This window comes from Peromyscus eremicus, chromosome 14, assembly GCF_949786415.1.
Source record: "Peromyscus eremicus chromosome 14, PerEre_H2_v1, whole genome shotgun sequence".
Lineage (NCBI taxonomy): Eukaryota > Metazoa > Chordata > Mammalia > Rodentia > Cricetidae > Peromyscus > Peromyscus eremicus.
Genome location: NC_081430.1, coordinates 58674954 through 58700829, shown reverse-complemented (window position 1 = coordinate 58700829; position 25876 = coordinate 58674954). Strand labels below are relative to the sequence as shown.

Below are 25876 nucleotides of genomic sequence, written 5' to 3'. Positions count from 1 at the left end.
TCTAGAACCAGTTTTACCTTGAATTTGAAATCTTGCCTCAGTTCCCCAAGTGTTAGAATTTTATAGGTATATGCAATCATGCAAGGTTTCCAAAACAGAATTTATATGCACAATTACTCCCCCCCCCACACCCCACAAGACAGGGTTTCTTTGTGTAGCCCTGGCTGTCCTGGAACTTGCTCTGTAAACCAGGCTGGCCTCACATTCACAGAGATCTGTGTGCTTCTGTCTCCTAAGTGCTAGGATTAAAGGTGTGTGCCACTACCAGCCAGCTGCACAATTACTTTTTTTGAGTCTAAATAAAATTTTCTCTGTGGTATCCTGTGACAATTACAATTTTGCTGTCAGCAACGATGAGGACAGTTCACTTAACAACAGAGGCCTTTTCCAAAGCAGCAGCCTATAAAGGGCAGGCTGCACACCTGTGTCTCTCCTTTTGTCTACATTTTTATGGCTTTTTTTTTTTTTTTTTTTTTTTGAGACAGGGTTTCTCTGTGTAGCTTTGCGCCTTTCCTGGAACTCACTTGGTAGCCCAGGCTGGCCTCTAACTCATAGAGATCCGCCTGGCTCTGCCTCCCGAGTGCTGGGATTAAAGGCGTGAGCCACCACCGCCCGGCTTTTTTTTTTTTTTTTTTTTTTTTTTTTTTTTTTTTTTTTTAAAGATAAGGTCTTATGCAGATAGTCTGGTTTCAAACTGACAATATATTGCCAATGCTGACCCTAAACTCCTGATCCTCCTGTGTGCTGGGACGACAGGCCTGTGCCAGCAATTCCCAGCTCACCCTCATCTTCTGAGCCTACCCTCAAGCATCCCTTACAGCATCTTCCTGAAATGCAACTTGGCAGAAACCAAGAAGCGCAAGGACAGTGGCCCAACAGGCAGCCCCCTGCAAGAAGCCAGCACGGGAAGATTCTCAGACAACACGGACGGGAAAAGCTGCAGGTAAGCTGAGTGTAGTGGATACGTCTTTAATCCCAACACTCAGGAGGCAGGAGAATCTCTGTAAGTTCAAGCCAGTTTACGGTCTACAGAGTGAGTTACAGCAAGGGCTGCATACTGGGACCCTGTTTCCAAACAGACAAGAAAAGTGCTGCTGTTGGAAACCTAGAGTTAATCTCATGAACACAGAAGTAAGCCCAAAATACAACTAAAAGACTCTTATAATAAAATACGTGAGATAAAAAACATGAAAGAGGGCCAGAGAGATGGTTCAGAGGTTAAGAGCAGTGACTGCTCTTCCAGAGGTCCTGAGTTCAATTCCCAGCAACCACAGGTGGCTCACAACCATCTGTAATGAGATCTGGTGCTCTCTTCCAGTCTGCAGGTATACATGCAGGCGGAACACTGTACATAATGAATAAATAAATCTTAAAAAAAAATTAAAGAAAGAAAGAAAGAAAGAAAAAAGGACAGGTCAGGGTGAGGAGGAAAATAAAGAATTTATTATAAAATGAAAACTATACTGAACTATAAAGATGGCATTTAAAAAAGGTTTACAAAACAAAAATATCGGTAGTTTCCAAGACTCCCTGGAAAAGACAAAATATTTTGCTTGTGAGACTGAAACTAGAGGGCGTCCCACAATCCACAGCACTTGGGCCCACCAGTTCCTCCCTTGGCACTGGCCACTTACAGTGTGACAGCCAGTGCCCTGGAGCCACAGAGCACCTCGGCCGAGAGTAGGAAGGACAGGGAGGAGCTGTACCCTCCAGTGAGTCTCTGCTCCGTAAAGCCCCATCAGCACCTACGGTGCACGGATGGGTGTTGGTGTTGGTTTAACCGGTCCACTGACTGCCTTCCCCAGTCACATAACAGCAGACAATTCTGAGAAATCCCATGGAAACAAGACCTGGAGGTGGCTGTGATCCACATCCAAATATGCTAGGCTGTCTCCACTGCTGTCCACCTGCTCATGCATGGCTGGGCCAGCCTTGCACAGATGTCCACAGAGGACCCCAGAATGCAAAGAGGGAGGAATGTAATCAGAATACCCTTGGCTCCCCTTACCTGTCTTGGAAGAGACGCAGGGCTTCGTGTGCCCAAATGCGAATGAGGCCTTCAACAGGCAATGTCTCCAGGGGCCTCAGGGCTTCAAAGATTCCTCTTACCCACCTAGTCATCTCACGGGGTGAATAGATATAGTGTGGCTGCGTATCCTGAGTGAACCTCTCCTGCAGGAGTGGAAAACGGAGCTTACGTCAATGTCCAATAATGTGAAAAAGAGGTTACAAGGTGAGAGGCTATAAAACATTTCTGTTCTAAAGAGAATCTAGACCCAAGGTATTCAAGAATAAACTAGTCAGCAATGTTCAGGTTCAAACAGCTGGGTGGGGCTAGTGTAGAGCACTCATCCCAGATGTTGGAGGCCCTGGGTTCCATCCCCGAGGCTGACAAAAACAAATCAATTCCCATAAAGATCAGAGAACAAAGACAGTCCTTCCCTCCACAGACCCCAGCAAAGCAGGATGCCACAAAATAAAATCAGACCCACGCTCACTCCAGACTGGAGTAAGTATCTAGGATCAGCTGTGGAGCTTGGGAGGTGGGGTTCAGTGTCACCCTTCGCTGCATAGTGGGATCCCTAAGACCCTACTTTAAAGAAGAAAAAATAGCTGGGCGGTGGCGCACACCTTTAATCCCAACACTCGGGAGGCAGAGAGAGGCTGATCTCTGTGAGTTCGAGGCCAGCCTGGTCTGCAGAGTGCCAGGGCTGCATAGTGAGATCCTGTCTCAAATAACAAAGCAAACGAGGGACAGAAGAAAAGTCCACAGAGACAAACAGGTTAAAGAGGCGGCTCAGTGGTCCATACTGGCTGCTCTTCCAGAGGAACTGGGTTAAATCTCAGCACCTACATGGTGGCTCACAATTGTCTTTAACTCCAGTCCCAGGGAATCTGACACCCTCTTCAGGCCTCCTCAGCACTGCACACTTGGTACACAAACACACAGACTAAACTCCCATACACAAAATAAAAAAACCTAAAAAAAACCCCAAAAACCTTCTAAATTAATGTTTATACCATACAATACCCTTCAGAAAACATATTTCAATCAATTAAATGCATAGTAAAAAGCCCTTGCAGGATAGAGCAGAAAGAACCAAGCACTACAGACATGCTGGTGTAGACAGCCCAGCACCCATTAAAGGGCCACGCAGGTCAAAACCCAAGCAATACTTCTCAGCAGGGTAAAGATTTATTTGTATTGTTAGAGGCAAAGCCCCATGTGCCACAGGCTATCCTTGACCTCGCTACATAGTACTGGAACAACCGAGCTACCTCCCTAGCCCCTAGCCCAAAGACCTATTTTTTAACATGAACTTTTCATTTTTACAACTCCAGTCCTAACATGTAGGTTTGTTTTGTTTATTTACTTTGATGGCTTTTGTTTTGTTTTTATTCGGAGACAGGGTCTCACTATGTAGCTCTAGCTGTCTTGGAACTCACTAGGTAGACCAGGCTGGCCTCATACACATAGAGATCCATCAACCTCCACTTTTTAAGTCTAGAATTAAAGGTGTGTACATTACCATGCCTGGCTCTAACATGTAGTTTTAAAAATGAGAGAAAGTGTATCTCACATTCATTTGTGTGTGTGTGTGTGTGTGTGTGCGCAAGTACACTGGAGTGGAGCTCTATCAGAGGGTAACTTGAGGGAGTTTGTTCTCTTTTCCAACTGTGTGGGTTTCTGGGGTCATCAGGCTTGGTGGCCAGCACATTCACCAGATGAACCATTTCAACATCACCCCCATTATGGGATTTTTAAATGTTCAAAGAATATCAAATGATGGGCTTGCAATCCTCCTGCCTCAACCTGAACAGCTGAGATTACAAGCCTGTGCTACCAGACCTAGCTGGATCCCAGTCTTTCAATAGGTGTTTTTGCTGTAGAGGAGAAGAATTCTGAGGAGCGGCAGCGTCGTGTACCTGTGACATGGTATAGAACTCCACCATGGCAGCGGTGAGGGGTTCTGCATAGGTGCGGAGCGAGGGAATGAGCCTCAGCATGGCTCGGTTGAAGGTGCCGTAGATCTGCGTCAGGGAGGCCGGTCCTGGGTAATCCACATAGACGACAGGCACGTGGCGTAAGAACCTGTACCGGGACAGCACAGCTCAGCACCTCATAATGGACTCAGTCACTCCCAATCCACTCAACAGGCCTCATGCCAAAGCTGACCTAGGCCACACACACTGCTGGGGCCGGGGCCTGACGTACCACGGAAAGTACACAAAGCTTGGAATAACTAAGCAAAGAACTCAGGCTCAGTCCAGCCTCACTTTGGCCTTGCAGATGGGTGGGAGCAGTTCATTACTCCCATAAAGTCAATGTCCCCTCTTTCCCCCTTTCCCTCCCTTTCCCAGCTGGTTTTTCGGTGGTAGCACAGGGACTGAACCGAGCACCCACGTTCCGCATGTCAGGCTCTGGAGCACTGCCGCTAGCCTAACGCTCTGCTTTACCATCTTGAGACGGCTTCACTCTGAGCTCAGATGGCCTCAGACTCTTGCTCCTTCTGCCTCATCCTGTAAAGTCTGGGTATATAAGGTGCATGCCATCTCGTCCAGCTACTAATGCTTTTATTTTCAACATAGCTCCCTGGTTACATACAGGGCAATTAATCCAGGAGGAATCATTCGATAAGCAATGTTTTAAAATACTTTTTATATTTATTTTTAACCAATTAGTGTGTGGGGCACACATGTGCAAGTGCACACACACACACACACACACACACACACACACGTGTCACAGTGTAGCCATGGAGGTCAGAGGACTACTTGCACGTGTTGGTTCTCTTTCCACCATCTGAGTCCTGGGGACTGAACTCAGGGTGTTAGGCTAGGAACCTCCTTACCCCCAAGTCATCGGGCCAGCCCACCTTTCTGTATTTTGTTACCTTTGTAATTCAAATCAGCTTGCTGCTGTGCTATGTTCACGGCAGTCCTGGACCTCGTGTGTGTGTGTGTGTGTGTGTGTGTGTGTGTGTGTGTGTGTGTGTGTGTGTGCGTGCGTGTGTGTGTGCGCACGCGCACGCGCGCGCGTGTGTGTGTGTGTGTGTGTGTGTGTGTGCGTGCGCGCGCGTGTCACAAAGTCCACAAGCTGCTTACCTGTGTGAGAGGGGCTTTCTCCCAGGGTCCGTGGGTGGATTGCAAGCCCCAACAAACTGGATTCTCTCGAGCTTCACCCACGTTTGGTCTGAGGTACGATAGAAGCCTCCATGCTCCACCATCTGAAGAAGAAGGGCACGTCACAACTAGGAGCAAGACGTGAATGACAGACACTGTGGGGAGAAGGGGTCCCTGCGTCACACACCTGTCTGATGAAAGAGATGACCCTCTGTGTGCCATATTTATCCATATCTGGCAAGTTGATTTCATCACAGAACAAGACCAGCCACTTTCCAAGTTGAACAGGAGCCAGGACGACGCCGTTAGGTGTGCGCCTGTATTCACAGTAGTGGTCAAAAGTCTTCAGCAGCAGCTCTGGGGTGGTGGCGCTTGAAAAGTTAAGGCCCACGACCTTCGGACAGACACAAAATGAACTTCTAAGTCCAAGCCCACATTTCAGCCCCAAAGCTTTTGTGTGTACAATCTCTTGACCTTACCTCCATGTCCGGCAAGGCCCGGAGGGCACTGAACAGTGTCATGGTCTTGCCAGATCCAGGAGGGCCGCATAAAACCAGGGGCTTGTGTTCAGCCAGCCAAGTATACAAGAGAGCTTCGTGGCGGACTGTGTCTAGAGTCGGCACAACAACATCTGGGGCTGCTACCTTGTGTGTCTCCACTTCAATCTGAGGCACCTTGGCCTGCCACGGCGACCACTCTCCACTGATGGATACCTACACACACACACGGGGATGAGTCACTCTGTGGCTACTGTGCTTCCTTTCTTCCAGGACTAACTCATTTTAACGCAGTTGAGATCTTCCAAAATAAGGACAGGACAAACTATTCAACATTCCCTGCTATCTTGCAAAACCAAAGACACTAAAAGATAAAGCCAAACTCCTGACAGGCTGGCCCAGGATAAACCACATTCACCAATTAGAACCAGGGGTAAAGGCTGCAACAAGCTACGCTTACTTCATAGTCGATGATGGGTATGTTGGGTGCAGTGGGCAGCGGCACGGTGGTGATCCGTCTGATGTACTCGCCCAGCTCTGCTCTCATTTTCAGACGGCTGTCTCCAGATAGGGACCAGAGGATGGCATAGACCAGATAGCGCTATTGAAAAAACAGTAATTGTTATGAAACGGGAACAAAATGGAAGACAGAGATGGCAGAGCTAGCTTTGAAGCCTCCTTGGACAGTGGTCTGTACCTCTCTTAGCCCCTGCCTCCCCATGAAAGCTTGACCTTTACCCAGGAAACAGCACACTCAAATGGCATAATGTTTTGGAACTTCTCAGACTCCTAGCTGCCAGGACGTCCCCTCACCTGAATGTAGCGTTCCAGCTGCTCAATCTGCATGGGGAAGTCGGGATGGTTGGCGTTGTACTGTGCCACATTGCGGCAGGCCTGGTGCAGCATGGAGAAGAGTGAGCCGAGGCAGCGCAGGCGGGTCAGGTCCATGATGTGCTCCAGCTTGAAGGCGTGCTCCAGGGCCTTGGTGACCAAGCCATTGGATGTGAAGTACGGCTGCATAATCGTTGCTGCATCTCTTTGAATCTGAAACGAAGAACAAAAATGTACAACAACCACTTCAAAATGCTGGAGGAAGCCAGCACCTGAGAGGCTCAGGCAGGAAGGCTATGAATTCCAGGCTAGCCTGAGCTATACAGAGACCCTGTCTTTAAAACAAAAGGTTGGGGGGTTTCATCTATCATAACCTAAGTCTGCAGGAAGGTCATGTGACCTGGTGGTTCCTCAGGGATGCTACCTTTCACCCACTAACATGGATAAGGGCACTCATTCATGAATTTAAAAAAAAAAAAAAAAAAAAAGAGTAAATCAAAGAGCACTTTCAATTTTTTCTCACTTCTTATTTGTTTGTTTTGAGATAGGGTTTCTCTGTGTACCCTTGGCTGTCCTTGAACTCACAGAGATCCACTTGCCTCTGCCTCCTAAGTGCTGGGATTAATGGCATGTGCCACCACCAGCCTTTTCTCATTTTTAAAATTACCTCGTTTTGTGTGTGTGTCTTTACCAGAGTCATTTCACTTTCTCCCTTTAAGTTTTAACTTTTGTTCCAGTAAGTTTACTCAAAAGCTGTTGTAAGACAATCCTGCCCACTTAAAACTCTACCGAGTGCTGGGTTTCCCACTCCCACCCTCTTGGACCCAGACCTGTGGACCCCCAGAGAACAGGCCGTCTGCAGACCCGTGGACCCCCAGAGAACAGGCCGTCTGCAGACCCGTGGACCCCCAGAGAACAGGCCGTCTGCAGACCCGTGGACCCCAGAGAACAGGCCGTCTGCAGACCCGTGGACCCCCAGAGAACAGGCCGTCTGCAGACCCGTGGACCCCCAGAGAACAGGCCGTCTGCAGACCCGTGGACCCCCAGAGAACAGGCCGTCTGCAGACCCGTGGACCCCCAGAGAACAGGCCGTCTGCAGACCTGTAGCATTGGAGAAGCGGCCTCTTCGCCCTCGTCTTCTTTGCCTTTTCGCCTTCGTTGTGCCTCATCCTCCCCTTCGTCCAGGGGAATGCTGCGCAGCCTGGCCAGGAAGTTATTGAAGATCATGTCTGTGCTCAGCACATCCTCACTGAACCACACCATGCCGCAGCGAGACACTGTGGCCAGGGTTGCATATTTCAAGTCCTGCACTTCAAACATTATTCGTACCTTGGGGGAAGAATTAGGCAAATTTAATGATACAAATTTGGTAGAAACTTGAATATTGAAATTCCTTTACCTATATGCACAATTAAGAGTATTCTAAATTTTTTGCACTTTTAAAAAACCCCTACAATTCATACAGCTATGATACTCATATCCTCTCTCCTCAAGAATCTGGGTAGGAAACTATGCCTGGTGTGACATTCCTGGTGCATGGGGGCCCAGCTGCCTCAGGAGGTGCTGTCATGGCCAGCCTCAGTGAGCAGGACTCTCCTATAGATATCACTCCCATGTTCCACACACCCAAAACTCACCCACCTCAAGTACAAGCCCGGTCTATCTGCACTTACATCCAGTGTTAGGCGTTCTCTCCAGATCGCTCACAGGTAAACAGTGGGCTAAGATTCTAACCAGAAGGTCAGAGTCCAGACCTTTAACCCCAGAATCAGCTATCTCACAAGATCAAGCTATCTTGTCAGAACCCACTGGTCACCCAAAGGACCCGATGAGATTAATGGAGTGCAGTCACAAGCACACCCTTTAAGACTGAGCCGTGAGCATCAACCCGGACACACACACACACCAGCATCTCTCTCACAGTGCTTTCGTGCACCCTGCCCTCAGCTGATCTGCGGGTCCACTGACCTGCAGCCACAGTCAGCCACTTGGTACCTGCAGAGACAACTCTAAGATTCCCCAGGGATGCCTGAACTGCGGGTACTCCGAGCCCTGTGTCTCTATACCAGTCTCCTCCTCCACACGGAGACAAACCTCAACTAACAAACCAGGCACAGAACCAGATTAACAACAGTAAGCAGTAAACAGAAAAATTCTAGGAACAGACTATAAAAGTCTGGTCTACAAAGCGAGTTCCACGACAGCCAGGGCTACATAGAGAAACCCTGTCTCAAAAAACCCCCAAAATAGGTTACCTCAAACTTCTAAGCTGTTTATTTCTGGAAGCCTCCCCTTTAGATGACACGGGGGAACGGAAGTCTCGGGAAGCGAAACACTGACAGAGGATGGGGCTACTCCCAGAGCCATGCTTTGTGTACCTCCAGCTGGCAGACAGGCGACTACTCCCAACTACTCCCAACTACTCACGTTGGGTGGCAGGCTGAGGCGCTCTCCATTCGGCAGGGTCAAGAGCTTGTTGTCGTCTAGCACGGAGTTCAGGTTCTCCACCCACTCGGGGTCCACGTCCCCGTCAAAGACAATCCACTGGCGCTTCTGCAGCTCACCTCTCACATTGTCTATGATCCTGGTTTGGAAAAAATGTACACGGCTTGTTCAAACCAGGAGCCCAGATTTAAACGCTTTCCCTCCCCAACGGACTGTCACTTGTGTGGACTTCGTGAAGAGGACAATGAACACAGTGACTACAGCGCTCAGGTCCTACAGTCCTGAAATCTGAACATCCACCACAGTAGACGTACTTTCTCAGCACATGTGTGAAGAGTCCATCGGTCCACTCCCTGGTGTTGGGGTCCAAGGTTCCGTAGAGGTGGTCTTTGCTGATGGCTTTGGGGTCAATTATGTGGGCCACACCCTCCACACCCTCAAGCCTCTCAAGAGCCTTCAGTAGCACACGCCAAGCCATGCTCTTCCCACTTCCTGAAGGCCCAACCATCATCAGGCCGTGGTTAATCTGGGTGATCTGATAGAGCTGGAGAACCTGCAGGGCCAGAGAGCAGCACTGAGACCACCAGGGGAAGAGACACTCTGCAGTCACTTGTGCTGACAGTGAGCAAGAAACACATCCTCTGGATTCCTAAGAGCCTGGAAACTCCAAGAGATTAAGGGGACCACATGGCAAAGACATTTCTAAAGCAGGCAGAAGTCTGGGCCAGTGGAATAGATGCCTGCCAAGCTTTCTCAGTGTGGGCACATCCAAAGACCATCCGAGGATGACAGGATCAGAAGAAGGGTTATTATTCCGATATAGAACACTCGGGTCAACATACACAGTGGGTATAAATGACAGACCCAGAGGCCGGGAAGAGACTGGTCTAGAAAGGAAGCTTGGTTGACTGTCAACTGAGGCTGGTAACCTGTGGCACCAGGAAATCCTTAAGTTGATTATTTAAGGGCATAAACCAATTTCTACCATAATCATACTTTTAGTCAGCATTTTTAGAGTTAGTGCTACATGTGAGAGACATTTCAAGTTTTGCTATCTATACGTGTTAGTAAAGGGACAATCAATAAGCCTTGATGAAAGGTCTCCAGAGATGGCCGGGAGGGAGCCTGTAGTCCTGGGAGCATCAAGTTATGGTACCTTTTCAACCCACATCCCTCCAACTTCTTCTCCATCGCCGTAGGTCAAGTACATCTCCTGACACACTTTCTTCAGCTCCTCCCGCAGGGCCGTCATCTCCCCGCGGTGGTACTGAACTCCAGGGAACACATCCGACAGGAGGCTGAAGAGCAGCGGGATGTCTTCTGCCACCAGCTTGGGCACCATGGTCTCGCAGACACTCTGGATCAGAATCTATGGGTGGGGTGGAGTGCTGTGAGGCAGGAGCATGGCTGCTGCCCTAGAGTGCTTCAAACTTAGTGAGCAAAACAACGCAAACAACAGTCACACCACACAGTCTACTCTACTCCCAGGCCAGGAGAATCCTACTGAGAACTCCAAGGTAATGACCTAAGCGTCCTATGGTGAATTTCAGAACGTGGACGTTTTGAGAAATCAACAGTATACTTGTAAGCTGGATGTGGGGTGGATACCTGTAATCTCAGCAACTGAGAGGACGAGGCAGCTACGGTTCAAGGTTAGCCTAGGCTACACAGTCCAAGCCACACTGGTCCACAGAGCAAAGGGAAAACAACAGAACCCAGCGTGTACAAACCTCCTGCTCAGGCAGATTCTCAGCGATCTCTCCTTCATCAACCACTTCCCCCCTTTCTTCTTTCTCCCTCTTTATCTTCTGGATCCTCTCCCTCTTCACATTGCCTGCACTCACGAGCACACTCTTCAGAGCCCGAAGACCAAAGTCATAATGGCTTTGAGAAGACAGCTGCTCATCACAGAGTCTGGAAGAGAAACGTTTTTCTTTAAAGACAGCGCCCTGTAGGCAGACAGCATGTGAAGTCAGGGACTCAGGCGGGCACTGAAAGACTGGGGACTCTGGACACGACATCAGCCACCAGCTAGAAACGTGTCTGTGGACGGCTCTCAGCTACTCACTTGAAGAACGGGACGATTTTGTTGGCGAGGACCTCAGCAGTCCGGAAGCCCTGTGAGTACAGCATGACCTGGGCGATCAGCTGCCGGTCAGGCTTGGTCATGGCCAAGCTCCGGAACAGCTTCTTGAGGTTGTCAGGGAGGTTCGAGCGGCCTGCGTAGCCTGGGTTCATGGTGATGAAGATAGCCATGTCTGGGCTAACCTTGACTTGTTTGTTCAGCAGCTCACAGGTAATGGGGGCGGAGGCTGGAAGGAGAGGGCGTGAACTTACTAAAGACCCCGAGAGCAGAGCGGAGAGCAGAGTCACCTGCACGTCTCTAAAATGGCAGCACCACTGATTCCCTCACTGACCTGCTGGCCTGAGAGGAGGCTCTGGGGCTGCTTTCACCAGCCAGGCCCAAGCCCTCTCGGACCTAACGTCAGTCAAGCACAGAGCGGCACCTGTCAGGGCACCGGAGGCAAGCCGCTCCCTAACTGTGCGAACATGCTGAATGTAGAGACCACGACAGTCAGCTAGCTCCTCTTAGCATCTGCTCAACTTACGAAACAAAGCCTCCAGCCTGACAGTCCACCTCAACCACATGAGTGTTTACTGTGAGAGACTACAGGGTGGCTCTGACAGTCCTGTTTGCTTCAGGTCTGGGAGACTCTTTCTAACAACACAAGTTGCTCTAACTGTGGAGTAAAAGTAAACAAAAAAAGGCTAGAGTAGGCACAGACAGGGAGACCCTCACGCCAGCCTAGAGTACATCTTCAGGCACCAGGCCGACCTTCCCCACATGTGCCTGGAAGCTGGGTGCAAGAAACAAAGCTGCCCCAGAGTCTTCGGGGCAGCTCTCCTATGCTCACAGAGGACTCACTCCACAACCAGATGGTGGGACACTGAGGTAAAACAGTGATGCCGGAAGGAAAGGGCCCCTGAGGGCCACTGTGGGATACATGTGTGGAAGGGAATGGGCTGTGACCTTGGCCTTGCAGAGGATGCCCTGCTCCAGGACTAGGAACTGGTACTGTTGCTGCCCAGCACCAGGAAACAAAACCGATCTCAAACCACCCAGCCCCTCATACCAATCTCCAACCGCGATCAATCGCTACACCCGCTTGTCTGTGGGAGTAAGTTGTCAAAGCAAACGAGTTCCCATCAGATTTCCCTCCACCTCCTCAGCGACCAAACCAAACCAAACCAACCCACAGACAATCTTACTCTTATCATAGTTGGGGTTGGAATGCTCCCGTAGTGCCTCCTGTATGCACTGCACCTGCTGGGATACGGCCGAGAGCATCCGCTCCTCCAGGCGGTTAAACTCATCAAAGCAGCCCCAGGCGCCCACCTGGCAAAGCCCCACAAAGATCCGTCCCATCGCCTAGAATGGAAGGAACCACAGAAGCTGAAACCATTTGTTATGGACCGAGTTGTGTCCTTTCCCAAAGTCGCCCTTCGATGTCCTAACCCCCCAATGCTATTGTACGTGGACACAGGCCCTACAGGAGGTGAATGAGGGAGACACTGCTCAGAGGACTGGAGGTTTTTTTTGGTTTTTCGAGACAGGGTTTCTCTGTGTAGCTTTGGAGCCTGTCCTGGAACTCACTCTGTAGCCCAGGCTGGCCTCGAACTCACAGAGAACCGCCTGCCTCTGCCTCCCGAGTGCTGGGATTAAAGGCGTGCGCCACCACCGCCCGGCAGGACTGGAGTTCTTGTAAGTTACCAGAATCCACCCTTCCTGCCCTCCCTCCCTTGCCCTCGACATACAGAGAAGAGGGCACATGCTCAGACGGTGGGAAAGCAGCATCTGCACACAAGGAAGAGAAGCCCTACTGGGAGCCGACTACCAAAACCACGTGGGTTTCCAGCCTCCAGGACTGTGGGGAGGAATCTTTGGTGTGCAGCCTTTGGTAACTGTAGCTGACTTGTCTAACCCTGAGTAAGGCACACCTTTCTGAGACCTTTTTTTTTTTTTTTTTTTCCCGAGACAGTGTTTCTCTGTGTAGCTTTGTGCCTTTCCTGGGACTCACTTGGTAGCCCAGGCTGGCCTCGAACTCACAGAGATCCGCCTGGCTCTGCCTCCCGAGTGCTGGGATTAAAGGCGTGCGCCACCACCGCCCCCTTTCTGAGACCTTTAACTACTCCCTTCAAAATGAGAATACTGTCTACCTCCCAATGCAGATACTCAGTGAGTCATTCTTCTTCATTCACATAAACAGCATCACCGTTACAAAGACATGCTAAGAAATGCATTTTCCATCCTGTGTCAGTAACAGCCCTCTGACAAAACTGTTGTTTTAGTTTATCACTTTGTTAGCAAAGAAAACCTTCTGCATAATAGTCACTGCTTTCAGACACAGACACTAAGCATTAGCTGGCCAAGTACCCCCTCCAGTGCTGGACGTGTGGCATGGGGTAGAGCACTTGCCTAGCATATTTAAATTCTGGTTTTGACCCCTGGTTTGGGAAGGGAGGATAGTTACTGCTACAGTTGACTGTGCATGCCTGCTAGCCAGCTGAGATAGGATTATGAGTTCCAGGCCAGCCTGGACCACACAAGGAAACCCAGTCTCAGATACATAAATACACAGACAAGCAGGCAATGGCCATTTTAGACAAACAATAATGGTTAATTTTGAGACTATGAAGGTCAAGTTGACATCAATGTGTGTGTTGGGCTCTGCTGCAGTTCAGAATAGCACCAGGTAAGGCATGTAGTACTGAGCCTTTGAGAGGGGAAGCTTAATGGTTTCAGATGCTGTGGAAAAAAAAAAAAAAAAAGTCTTACTTGGAAATCGAAGGTCTCATCACAATTGAAGACCAGGACAAAGCGCCCCAGCTGATGGCCAAGGGCTTTGACGGACTCTGTCTTTCCAGTCCCAGCAGGTCCTGTTATTTGAAAGAAAAGCAATCTAGTCCATTACCTAATTGGTAGTCAATCCTTAGCTTGAAAAGAGCCATACATTTATTTTGAAATTCAGATGTAATAAATACAAGGAAATTAAAGATTTTAGAATGTAGAAACCATGGAATGTAGAAAAGCACCCCAACCATCAGCTTAGTGTATAAAAAGGACACCCAACCCCATCTGTCCAGGTTTGTGAAATAACTTACCAAATGGAGAGCCCCCAAGCCTGGCCTCCAAAGCCTGTGTCATTGTCAAATAGCAACGGTCAGTGAGGGGTGTCTGAACCAGCTTGTCTTGAACGCCCAGGTACTCAAAGCCATAGTTAAACTTGGCGTTTGCCATCTGAATGGACAGCTGCTGCAGCACATCAGTTTGCTTAGGGTCAAAGTAAAATCGCATCTGGCTGAGCCATTCAAAAGACTTGGCGTTGTCGATTTTGCTTTTGATCAAGGACCTGGTAACATCTCTTTGGTGAACCAACTCTGTGATCTGAGGAAGTAAAAATTTGCCACAAGCTAAAGTAACTTCTGCAGACTATCTGTTAAGTTTACATTAGGATTTAGGCTGTTACAGTGACTAGCAGCAAATATTCCAAACCCCAACAGAACTTCACCCACAGGGACAGTGGAAATGTCATCCACGCATCCACGCAACGGTATCACAGACTCAGGGCTACAGAAAACACAAAAGCCAAAAACCTACAGTAAGCAACAGCCCTGTGCAGCTGAACGAGACACAGCAGCTTTCTCACGTCTACCCCACGGACTGCCCACTTTGTGCCACCAGGCTGCGGCAGTCACCCTGCTGGGGAGTGTACACCCTCAAAAAGCTGGTCACTTTCTTCCTCCCATCTAGGCGCCCAACACCTCCATAACACATCATCCTTTTGTGGGTGTATGTATGCATGCGTACACAGAGGCTGGGGCCAACTCTGGGTGTCACTTTTCAGAGGAATCCACCTTTATTGTTTGAGCAGTTTTTCCAGGACCCGGGGCACTGGAAGGCAGTGCAGCAAGCATTTTACCAACCTGCCTTCACCAAGATTATCTTAAAAGAGGAACAGAGAAACAAAGACTGAATGCCTATGTCCACTCATGTAAGCCAGGCTGGCCTAGAATTCCCAAGCCTCCTGCCTCTACCTCCCCAATGCTAAGGTTACAGGTGTAGACCACAACTCCCAGCTTACTTTTCTTTTATACAAAAAGTCCATTAAAATTTTTTTTTTTATTAATTATGTGCATGGGGAGTATGTGCACATGAATTCAAGTGCTTACAGAGGTCAGAAATCTCCCTGGAGCTGGGGTTACATGCAGTTGTAAGCCACTGGGAATCGAACTCAGGTCCTCAGGAAGAGCAATGTGTGTTCTTAACCACTGAGCCATCTCTCTAGTCCCCAAAAGGTCCATTTTTAAGCCTCTTTTCCTTTCACTACTTGAGCTGCGAGTTAAGAAGGGGCTCAGGCATGAGGCTCACCAAGTGCTCCAGCTTCCGTCTTCGGAGAGGGGGCTGCTCCATGAGGACAGAGTCTGCTAACACGTTGAGGGTGACCTCCACATTGCTCAGCACGGACTGTAAGGGGGCCACATCGCCACCTCCCCCGACGCTGCTTAGCGCATTCTCCACGTTTTCAGACCAGGCTATTTGGGCTGACAATACCACTAACTGGGCCTGAAAGAAACAAGATAGCAGATCCACGGGGTCATTTTTTTGAGATGGGGTATTACTACACTGCTTGGGGTAGTCTTCCTGTCTCGCTTCCCGAAGAGCCAGACTACAGGTGTCATTGCCCGGGTCCCAAGGGGTCATTTTCAAGTCAGTCAGCACTTCCATCTTCAGCCTGCCTGCTTCTCTTAAAGATTACCTGGTATTTATCAATCCAAGTAATATAGGTATTTGGGTCAATTGAGGTTGCTTTTCCAAAAATCTCCACTTCTGTAACGGACTCTGCCAGAAGTTTAGCCAGGGTGACTCTCATTTCCTTTTCCACCAGAGTGAGCCACTCATTGATTTTGGGGTGTTCAGTGATGGACACTGGAGTTTTAAACATAACCTGAAGATAAAAAAACATGTCAAGAATTAAGAGTGCAAGTATGTGAGAGAAGTTTCTGAGTCACAGTCATTTTTGGTTTTGGTTTTGTTTTTTCGAGACAGGGTTTCTCTGTGTAGCTTTGCACCTTTCCTGGATCTCGCTCTGTAGACCAGACTGGCCTCCAACTCACAAAGATCCGCCTGCCTCTGCCTCCTGAGTGCTGGGATGCGCCACCACCGCCCGGCTCTGAGTCACAGTCATACTACCTACCTCCTCTCCTTCTCGAGATGAAATGCCAAGGACCACAGAGTTGTCCTCATTTAAGATGATGCTGGAAACGCCAGCGAACATTTTCTTGAAGTGCTTCTGCAACTTAGCTACATTCTTGCTATTTCCAATGATTTCAAGCAGATCTTCATCACCCACAAAGTAGAACCTGAAATCAATAGAACCCAGCTGCTACTGCCTGGTGTACAGAGGGTGACTGAGCAAATGCTCAAGTATAAGAGAGGCAGCCGGAAGGAAGAGCTCCAGCCTGAACTCAGATCTCATGCCAACACCTCCAGGGCTTGGCAAGAGACATGTTTACAATAAGACTTGGAGGAGTTCAACGTCATTCACTACAGTCATTTTGACAGCATCTGCTCCACTCACCATAAGCAAACTCCTTGGAAAGGAGGAGAGGCCACTCAGGAGACAGCAGAGCTAGACCCTGGAGTGAGCAAGTGGCTTGGCAGGAAAATGAGCTTAGTGAACTGAGGTGGAAAACTGGGAGTTTGGGGAGCATTAGGAACCAGTGCTGCAAGGCAGAGGACTCAGCCAACGACTTGGTCATCAGAATCCTCAACATCAAAGCTGAGTGACACCAGGAAAAGGGAGCAGAGCCCAGTTGAACTTGGCTGTCTCAGCTTACCTGGGGAAAGACGACCGCTCTCGTTCTAGGTATTCCCCCAAGGCTTTCTGGATCTTTCCGAGCAGGTCTGCCAACCGCTCCAGAGACCGCTGTACTCCCTGTATGTTCAGAACATCCATCACAAGTGGAGACTTGGAGACTTTTTTCATCAGAGCCAAAAACTCTGTGCTGATACTAGAGAAGAAAGGAGAGCTGGTCAGCCTTGGCAGGGGCTCCTCAGCCCTGCCAGTGCCTGGTCCTGCTGGAGCTGTACCTCTGGAAGCGCTGGGTTTCCACGGGCAGCAGATGTTTAATGTCCGCACTGCCTGTGAAGATGCCCTCCAAGTAGACCCAGCGCCTCTGCACATCAATCCACACGTCGAAGAGGGCCATGATCCGGTTCAGCTTGTCTTCCCAGCTCAGGGCATCTTCTTCAAACACCTGGTGGGTACACAGGAGGGCAGAGCTCAACCACTAACCTTCCCCCCAAGGATACGCCAAAGGTGATGGAAAATTGCAAATCAGGATCCCATCAAGTTGTCTGACCCGCATTTTACATAAGCAGACACTTAAGGTGTAATCCCGGTTGCAGAAGAGAGCCCCCGCCTCTAACCTTATAGTATGGAGAGAGCTTCATGGCGGACACGCTGTTGATGTGCTCCTTGACCTTGTTGAAGAGGTCATCCCAGCCTCGGATTAGGCGGCATTTGTTCTGATAGTTGACTAAGTCCAGTTCGTATGTATTCCACACTTCCCGTATCTGAGTGGAGCCAGGAAGAGGCCATTCATTACCAGCACAAATCAGCACTCAGCATTTGTAGGCAGCAAACATTGGGGACAGAGACACGTAGATGACGCGGCCTCACTTCACAGTCAAGTCCATGAACAGCCCGACGCCCACTCCCATCACTCGCCTGCTTCAAAAACTCCTCCAAAGCCATCTCCCCCTGCGCCACCAGCAGCACATCCTTGACAACAGCTTCGTTCTTCTGGAGGTCAACATCCCAGATCTGGCCCAGGGTCAGCTCAGACACCACCCAGTTCACGTGAAGCCGCTTCATCAGCTGTTTCCAGTGCCGGTCTTTAAGTGCCTCAGACTTCAGTTCAATTACCAGCATGTTTATCTGTGCAGGGTAGACAGGACGTGAGCAGCGTCCTCTGAAAAGACACCTAGTACCCAGAGGGAGAGTCACCCACCTTCATGTAGCCTTTCAGCAGCCTCTGAACAAACTCATAGGAGGCGTACTGCCGAAGCCGTGCAGGGAAGTTCTTCAGCTGGTTCAAGAGGCCATCTAAGTTCTGTCGAAGCTGTCAGGAGACACGAGAATGGAATCAATCTCTCTCTCTCTCTCTCTCTCTCTCTCTCTCTCTCTCTCTCTCTCTCTCTCTCTCACACACACACACACATACATACACACACACACACACACACACACACACACACACACAAACCAACATCAACATCAACAACACTGTATGGTTTTTTTTTTTTTTAAATTTCCTTTCGATACATGGTCTCATGTATCCAAAGGTAGCCTTGAACTTACAAAGGCCCCCCGACTCCAGCAGCCGGCAATCTGGGGACTGAACCTAAGGTTCTGTGCAGGCTGGGTGAGCACTCCACCTACTGAGCTACAAGCTTTTGAATGGCTCTAAGACAGTTCACATCAGTCTCGATGAACCACATCAATAACACGTAAGGACCTAAGGGACAGCTTGTGAACTTGCAACGTTCTTTCTGTGACTGCTAATAAGTAGACAGACTCAGACATACACTTCAACAAGTTACCTTACGAGGCTGAACAGAGACCCATGGTTGCTCCTTCATTTGATCAATTTGTTCCCAGACCTTAGAAAGTTCTGACCAAACACCTTTGAGGTCCTGTAATTCCTCCAAGGCCACCTGCGATTGAGAACAGCAAGGTAGTTAAACTGGGGACATTAGAGCAGCTTACAAATTAGCAACAAAAAGAAAAACCACCTTAGCATCTGCCAGGGCCCTTTGGATGACCAGGACAGTGGTGGAGTCTGGTGGAGCAGGTCTCCAGACTTTGCCCTCACAGGTCCTTACCTGTACACGCTCTTCACTGCCACTGAGGAGTCCTGTGTCTGTCAGTTCCAGCGCTTCCTTGGCCTTTGCACATTTCTCTCTGTCATCCTTCAGCCGGCCAAACTTCCCTTCGTATATGGTCAGGGCCTGAAGAGCCTCCTCAGGGCGCAGATTGCCCTGGAATAGCCAAAGCACAGAGAGTGGCAGGACTGTCCCAGGAGAGGGGGCCCTGGGGCTTAAAGACAGTGGAGGGCCAACAGTGACAAGACAGGAACCACATCTCCCCATGATGTATGCAGCTAGCAGCTGCCTTGTGAACCTTGAGCTGTTTGGGGAACAAATTCTAAATTCTGAGCATGTCTAAGGGCAGTTTAAAAACAGCAAAACAAGCTTTAATCATTTAAAAACACCTCTGGGGGGCTCAGTGGTTAAGAGCACTGACTGCTCTCTTCCAAAGGACCTGGGTTCGAGTCCTAGCACCAAAATGGCAGCTCACAACTGTCTCTGCCTCCAGTTCCAAGAGATCTGACACCCTCTTCTGGCCTCCAGAGGCACTGCATACACACGGTGCACAGACAGACATGCAGGCAGAACACCCACAGACATTAAAGAAATAAATAACTGAATGACTGAAATGACTATCCCTCTGTGTAAATAATGACGGCCCTGGCTTTCACACTCACATCTACAAATACTGGGGCATCCACACACCAGGTAAGACCTCTACCGGCTCTACTTCCAGCATCTCACTCTCTACTGCTATTGCTTTCACCTTGCTATGCTGCCCTCAACTCACCCACTCAGGTGATCCTTCTGCCTCAGCCTACAGGACTGGCTGCCAGCCCAGCCTTTCAATTACAGAGGGCAATCCCATCCCTGACAGCAGTAACCCATGCTATGCTGCAGGCGGGCAGGCGGGCTTAGCGAGGCTCACCGTGACGGGTTTGGTCTTCTCCCAGTCTGTCAACAGGTCGGTGGTGCGGCTCTCCACAGCTCGGTCCTCCTGCACGATCTTCATTTGCAGATTTGCCACCTGCTGCTGGATGGCAGAGTCCTTCCGGCGCATGATGTCATTGAAGGCCCCCCACTCACCCTCGATGTTGTCAATGTAAAGCCAAGAAGGTGGGAACTGGAACCTTTGTTTTTCCAGCAGACGCTGCCCATTGCGGTAGAGCTTTGAGAGGTAAAAGATCCTTTGTTTTGGTTTTCTATAACACAGGAAAACTACTGCCAAAGTCCCAACAAGAGAGAGCACCCCGCCCCACCCCACCCCCGCCCAGAACCACAGACCAAGGCATCTGCTCGTCCCCAACTGTCCACCTCCAGATTACTGTGGTCAGAGTGATGGTGCCGAGTCTGGAGTGGCCCGCCAGTTACTACACCTAAGAGCACCCAGCAGGCAGAGCCCCTGCGCTGTGCTTCATCCTTTATCCTAAATTACAAGGGAACACTCCACTCCTAAGTTCTGGAAAGCAGTCAGAGGTTTAGACACAGTGCCTCTCAAACCGAACTGTGCATGACAACCACCCAGAGCCTTTCAAGGGCAGACTGCCAGACTCCATGTGCAGTGTTTGCACGCTTTTTTCTTCACACGCATTTAGGGTGTGTGTGGCGGGGAGCACATGTGTCGCAGCATGTGTGCAGAAGGCAGAGGACAAGTTATGGAAGTCGGTTCTCTCCTTTCACCACGTGGTCATCAGGCTTGGCAGCAGGCGCCTTTACCCACTCAGGCACGTCTCTGCTCCCAGCAGCCTCTTTTCTGAGACCAGGTCTTGTTATGAAGACCAATCTGGCCTAAACTCACAATCCTCCTGCCTAAGCCTCCCAAATGCTGGACGGCAGGTGTGTGCCATCACGCCAGGCTGGCCACAGTGCATTCTAACAAGCACATCCGGTGGTCATGGTGGCTTATGGCACTGTAAGAAATGCTCCTCAGGTGCTGAGTCCCTCAGAACATAAGATATTAACAGCTAATCACGGGTCAAACATGAGAACTCACTTCAACTTGCTTCTCAAACTGCTTGATCTTCCGTTTTAGAGACTGCACATAGGTGATGAAGGTCACTGCGTCAGAGGTACTGGCCGTGTCCACAGAGTGCTGCTCCAGCTCTTGGCGAGACTGTTGGAGAGAAGGCTGTATTTTACCACGGGACCAGGCTTAACCTGTAGCCGCCAGTTCCCTGGGCAACATCCCCACTCCTCACCTTTGAGATCTGGGAATGGAATTCTGTCATGTTGGACCCCAGCATCTGCCCAAATTTGCTGAGCACCTCCTTATGCCAGGAGTCATACTTCAGGTTCACCTTGGACTGGACCTGCAGGTGAAGTGATACACACAGCCTTGTCACTTCTCAGCTCCAGCGCAGAGCCAAACACCAGTCCAGCTTTTCCAGTCTCCTGACACTGTTCGAGAACAAGCCACGCTCACCTTGCCGTAATCTATCACCACGGGTCCAAACTCTTTCTTGGTCTCTGCGTTGTCGAAGGTCCCCCTGGCTTTCCTTATCTGGACCAGGAGAGCCTGCCACTTGTTGAGGTCTTCCCCAAGCCTGTTGTAGATGTTCTCCGCCTGCATGTCCCATAAGCACTGGTACTGAAGCCAGACCTGCAAATAAGGAACACGCCCGATTCCAGCTGCTGTTCTGTAGACCACTAATATACTAGCAACATTATGCCACAGTCCAGATGCACGTTTTCGTGCCATTAGAAACCCTCACTTCAGTCTCAGAACTAATCCAGCAAAAGGAGAACATTTACTTTGCCTGAAAACCATAGTTAAGACCCTACAAGATTTATCCTACTATTCACTCTTGGCTTTAAAATAAGCAAATCATGAGGTGTGATGGTGCACACCTTTAATCCTAGCACTGTGAGGCAGAGACAGGTGAACTCTGTGAGTTCAAGGCAAATCTGGTCTACATAGTTAGTTCCAGACCAGCCCACACTACATGGTAAGACACAGCCAGGTGTGGGGACACACATGTAATTGCAGCTCTCAGGAGACAAAAGAATTCCAGGGTCTAGGTCAGCCTGGTCTACAAAGCAAGTAACTCCAGGCCAGCCAGGGCTAGAATAAGGAGTAAGACCCTGCCTCCAAATAAATAAACACATAGAAGATAGATAATAAATAAATAAATAAATAAAGCAAGTGTTGCCCATTGGACCATACTACCTATTAAGACTTATTAGCTTCCCAGTATTTTTTCCTTCTTTCTTCCTTTTTTGGTGGTGCTGGGGATTGAACCCAGGGCCTCTAGCTACACCCCAGCCCTTCTCTCATCCTCTTGCATGTCTAGAATAGAGTATCCACTGCATTGGGAGGGAGTCAAGAGCATCTTACCTTAACATACTGCTCAACTTCAGTCACAATGCCCATGACCGCAGAGTACGACTCTTCCAGGGCGACGGGGCCATCAGGCATGCGTGTCAATGCATTCCGATAGAACTTCTCTTCCTCAGTCAATTCATAATGCACGCCCACCTGACCAACAAGAGCAGGATACGAATGTTAAACAGTGCACACAATGCCAATCTCAGTCACCTTTATTTACTAAAAATGACTAAAAGTCACCATCAAGATTATCTTTTAAGAGATAATATCCACTTTCCCTAGGCACAAGTAACAAGAAGCCTGATTATATTTAACTCGTTAAACCAATAAAGGGAACACCAGAGTAACCACAAACCGGAAAACATGGAGACACTAATGGCACAGGGTAAAGAATGCAAGGAGCCCTTGGTTCATCTGAACTGCCTGAGCACCTCCTACACGTTAGGCCTCAGTCTAAGTACAATAAACAGACACTCCCACTCCCACGAAGTCAGAGTCTACAGGAGGATGGAGACAAAGCACACCCATGTACAGAGTGTCAGGTGGGAAGCAAGTCTGTGCAGAATGAGTAGGGAAGAGAGGGAGGACAGGGATGGGTCGTGCTTTCCTTATTTTTTGTAGGACAGGAATTGATGCCAGAGTCAGTCTGCACGGTTGAGGGCCAGCAAGAGTTCAGCGAGGCCTGAGCAGAGCCAGGAGGGGAGAAGCCGACATTAAGGTCAGAAGGGCACGAAGGTAACTATGGGCCCCACAAGCACCAGGACGGCCGCTTTCCGCAGGAGAGGCGGCAGGCTGCGAGAGAGCCGCAGAGGAGCAAAGGCCGGCAGGCTTACTCCGAAGGTGAAGACTAGTTTTAGGGAGCAGAGGCAGAGAGAACGGTAGGAGGAAACATTAGTAACCCAAGGAGATGGCGGCACCTCCAGTGACTGGGGAAACAGCAGGAGGAACTTTAGAGACAGTGACGGCAGGCGTCTTTACGGCTAACACATGCTTTCTGGACTGGGTGGGAAGAGGGCCCAGAGAGGAAGGAGTACAGCAAGAAGGGCACCAAGTCACGGCTACGGGACAGTGTGGTGATATTTTATCTGTGCGCTAATACATAAAGCTTGCCTGGAGATCAGAGGAAAAAGACAGCCATTATATTAAACAGAAGTCAGGCAATGGCAGCATACGCCTTTATTCTTATCACTTGGCAGGCAGGCATCTATCTGGATCTCTGTGAGTTCAAGGTCATACTGGGGGAACAGAGCCAGGCATGGTGACACACGCCTTTAATCCCAGCACCAACCATAGAGGTCTGGAGGTCTGTATAGATAGATAGGAAGTGACAGAGCTGGGCAAGAAGAGGAAGTGATGTAGCTGGGCTGAGAGAGCAAATGAGAGAACAGAACAGAAAGGCATATGGGCGTGGGTAGACAGGAGTAGGTCTCTTTGGAAGCTGTGGAGTTGGTGAGGTGAGGTTAGCTGTGGCTTTCCCTATTTCCCTGATCGCTCAGGTTTTCACTCTTATATTTGGCTCCATGTTTTTATTTAATAAGACCATTTAGAAATTCGTCTACAGGACAGAACAGAGATGAAAAGCAGCAACTGCAGAGATGGGCCTGGGCTCCGGGAGAGGTCAGGTTGCATGTGAATGTGGAGATGGCTATGTCAGGGCAGAGCTGGCTGAAGGGTGCACAAGTGTCTGAGTATTAGTGTCCAGGAACAAGCAAGCTTTCATTTGTCAGTGTGGAGAGAAACAAGACAATGCAAAGCCTTAAACACAGACTAGGACAAGGAGGGTCACAAAGATGATAATGCAGATGCCTGGGACAGAAACCAAAATTCATAGCATGGTTTTGATTAGCTGAGCAAAACATACTCAAGGACCAGGGAGATGGCTCAGTAGGCACCTGACGCCAAGCCCATGTCTTGAGTTCAATTCCCAGAATGAACCTACAAGGTGGAAGGAGACATCTGACCTGCAAGTTGTTCCCTGACCTTCACTGTCTGTGACAGGTGAAGAAGTGTGTGTATGCACACACACGCCCCAAATAACGTAACTAAACAACAACAAATAAACCCTAGAAGAGTGACATTTATGCTCAAAGTCATGGGGAAAAAAAGGTGTGTTTGGGGGTTGGAAAGATGGCCCAGTAGTTCTGAGCACTGGCTACTCTTCCAGAGGACCCAGGTTCAACTCCTAGCACCCATGTGGCAGCTCAAGACTGTTTGTAACTCCAGTTCCAGGGGTTCTAATACCCTCACACAGACATACAAGCAGGAAAAAAAAAACAAAACAAACAAACAAAAAAAACCAATACACATAAAATAAAAATTAAAATTGAAAAAATAATAAACTTATTTATTTATTTAAATTGTAAAGGGTGTGGTTCTATCATAATTACTAAGTTCTAGAACAGACTGCACAGCAGAGCTGTGGAATCTGGCTAGAATTATGGACAAAAAGGTCTTTCGGGTTTTCCTCTGGCCCTACAAGTATACCAGGAAGACTATAATCTAGGATTGGCTTTAAACTTGTCAGTGGGGAGCTACAAATGAAGTGAGAAGAGCTACGTGCTGATAAATAAGGCTGCAGATAGGAGCTCATGGTTCCCACTTCTTGAAAATTTCTCTGAAGTAGGAGCTGGGTGTGGCCATCCCAGTATTCACGAGGCTGAGGCTGGTGGTCGGCTAGGACTGTACGGTGAGACCCAGTGTCCAAAACTAAACAAAGTAACAATGGGGTAGAGAGGAAAACAGGAGGATGGGATTATCAAAGGAGTTCATGGGCCAGGCATAGTGACAGGTGCCTTTAACACCAGAGCTCAGGAGGCAGAGCCAGAAGAATCTAGATGAGTTCGAGGCCAGCCTGGTCTACAGAGTGAGTTCCAAAATAGCCAGGGCTACACAGAGAAACCCTGTTTGAAAAGAAAAACCAAAGAAGCTCATGGAGGAAACTTTGAGGAGATGAGGGAGACTGCAAATGCCAAGCTTTCCCTTAGAACACGGGACCTGTACATGAAAAGACATGTACAGGGCTTGTTTAATGACACATCCTGAGAAGTAGCATCCGAGTCCAGGTGAGACCTGGTCAGAGGGCACGTGTTTGGAGATCCTGGATGCTTACCTGGTACCTCTGACTCTGGATCCTGGGCAGGGATAGCACAACCATCTTCCAGGCGAACATCTCCTGGTATAGCTTGTACCTGCACTCTTCGATGGGTGGATTCAAATAGATTACCTGGTTTGTTATTCTAAGCTCATGAACAACGTTCTGTTAAAAAAAAAAAGTTTTGTTTTTACTCAGCAACGTATTTTAATAAAATGGTTTTGATTCTTAACAATCTTCTTTGTCTAAATCATGACATCTTTGGTTAGAACCACAAAGTCTGACACTTTATCAGATGTACTCCTGGACTAGTTCACATTTGTCCCTCTAAGATCACAAGAGGTTGGGGATAGGCACTGCTTCATCTGTTCGAGGTGCCCTGGTGCCTGTGTTGGACTCCACATGCTCAATAAAATGACCTCGAGGCCTGAAAAACTAGTATCACTGAAGCAGCTGAACCATACAGAGAATGATCTGATCTCCACTGTCTGTGCTACTGCAAGTCAGTACTTCAGGCTACTTCAGAAGTCCACCTTTATCTCCACTGGCTAATGAATTGATTAAGTTAGACACACGTATTGTTTCACTGGGATACAATATTTTAAAAAGCATGTTTATGGGCTGATGAG

General features: G+C 49.0%; 1 protein-coding gene across 1 annotated transcript in view; it reads right to left on the bottom strand.

The window, feature by feature from the left end:
- Positions 1 to 25876, bottom strand: part of Dync1h1 (dynein cytoplasmic 1 heavy chain 1) — a 69053-nt gene that overhangs the window by 22317 nt on the left and 20860 nt on the right. Inside the window, exons 11-42 of the mRNA XM_059279331.1 lie at positions 25266 to 25412; positions 22166 to 22306; positions 21254 to 21430; positions 21030 to 21140; positions 20825 to 20944; positions 19760 to 19999; positions 18847 to 19002; positions 18565 to 18678; positions 17973 to 18083; positions 17690 to 17899; positions 17389 to 17535; positions 17050 to 17216; positions 16797 to 16970; positions 16154 to 16319; positions 15716 to 15904; positions 15328 to 15522; positions 14061 to 14343; positions 13735 to 13835; positions 12168 to 12327; positions 10966 to 11209; positions 10628 to 10811; positions 10054 to 10266; positions 9212 to 9450; positions 8880 to 9036; positions 7554 to 7781; positions 6435 to 6665; positions 6082 to 6222; positions 5604 to 5837; positions 5312 to 5518; positions 5107 to 5228; positions 3928 to 4093; positions 2009 to 2172 (exon numbers count right to left, since the gene is read on the bottom strand). Coding sequence (XP_059135314.1) covers positions 2009 to 2172; positions 3928 to 4093; positions 5107 to 5228; positions 5312 to 5518; positions 5604 to 5837; positions 6082 to 6222; positions 6435 to 6665; positions 7554 to 7781; positions 8880 to 9036; positions 9212 to 9450; positions 10054 to 10266; positions 10628 to 10811; positions 10966 to 11209; positions 12168 to 12327; positions 13735 to 13835; positions 14061 to 14343; positions 15328 to 15522; positions 15716 to 15904; positions 16154 to 16319; positions 16797 to 16970; positions 17050 to 17216; positions 17389 to 17535; positions 17690 to 17899; positions 17973 to 18083; positions 18565 to 18678; positions 18847 to 19002; positions 19760 to 19999; positions 20825 to 20944; positions 21030 to 21140; positions 21254 to 21430; positions 22166 to 22306; positions 25266 to 25412 — 5639 coding nt within the window. The remainder of the gene's footprint in view (positions 1 to 2008; positions 2173 to 3927; positions 4094 to 5106; positions 5229 to 5311; positions 5519 to 5603; positions 5838 to 6081; positions 6223 to 6434; positions 6666 to 7553; positions 7782 to 8879; positions 9037 to 9211; positions 9451 to 10053; positions 10267 to 10627; positions 10812 to 10965; positions 11210 to 12167; positions 12328 to 13734; positions 13836 to 14060; positions 14344 to 15327; positions 15523 to 15715; positions 15905 to 16153; positions 16320 to 16796; positions 16971 to 17049; positions 17217 to 17388; positions 17536 to 17689; positions 17900 to 17972; positions 18084 to 18564; positions 18679 to 18846; positions 19003 to 19759; positions 20000 to 20824; positions 20945 to 21029; positions 21141 to 21253; positions 21431 to 22165; positions 22307 to 25265; positions 25413 to 25876) is intronic.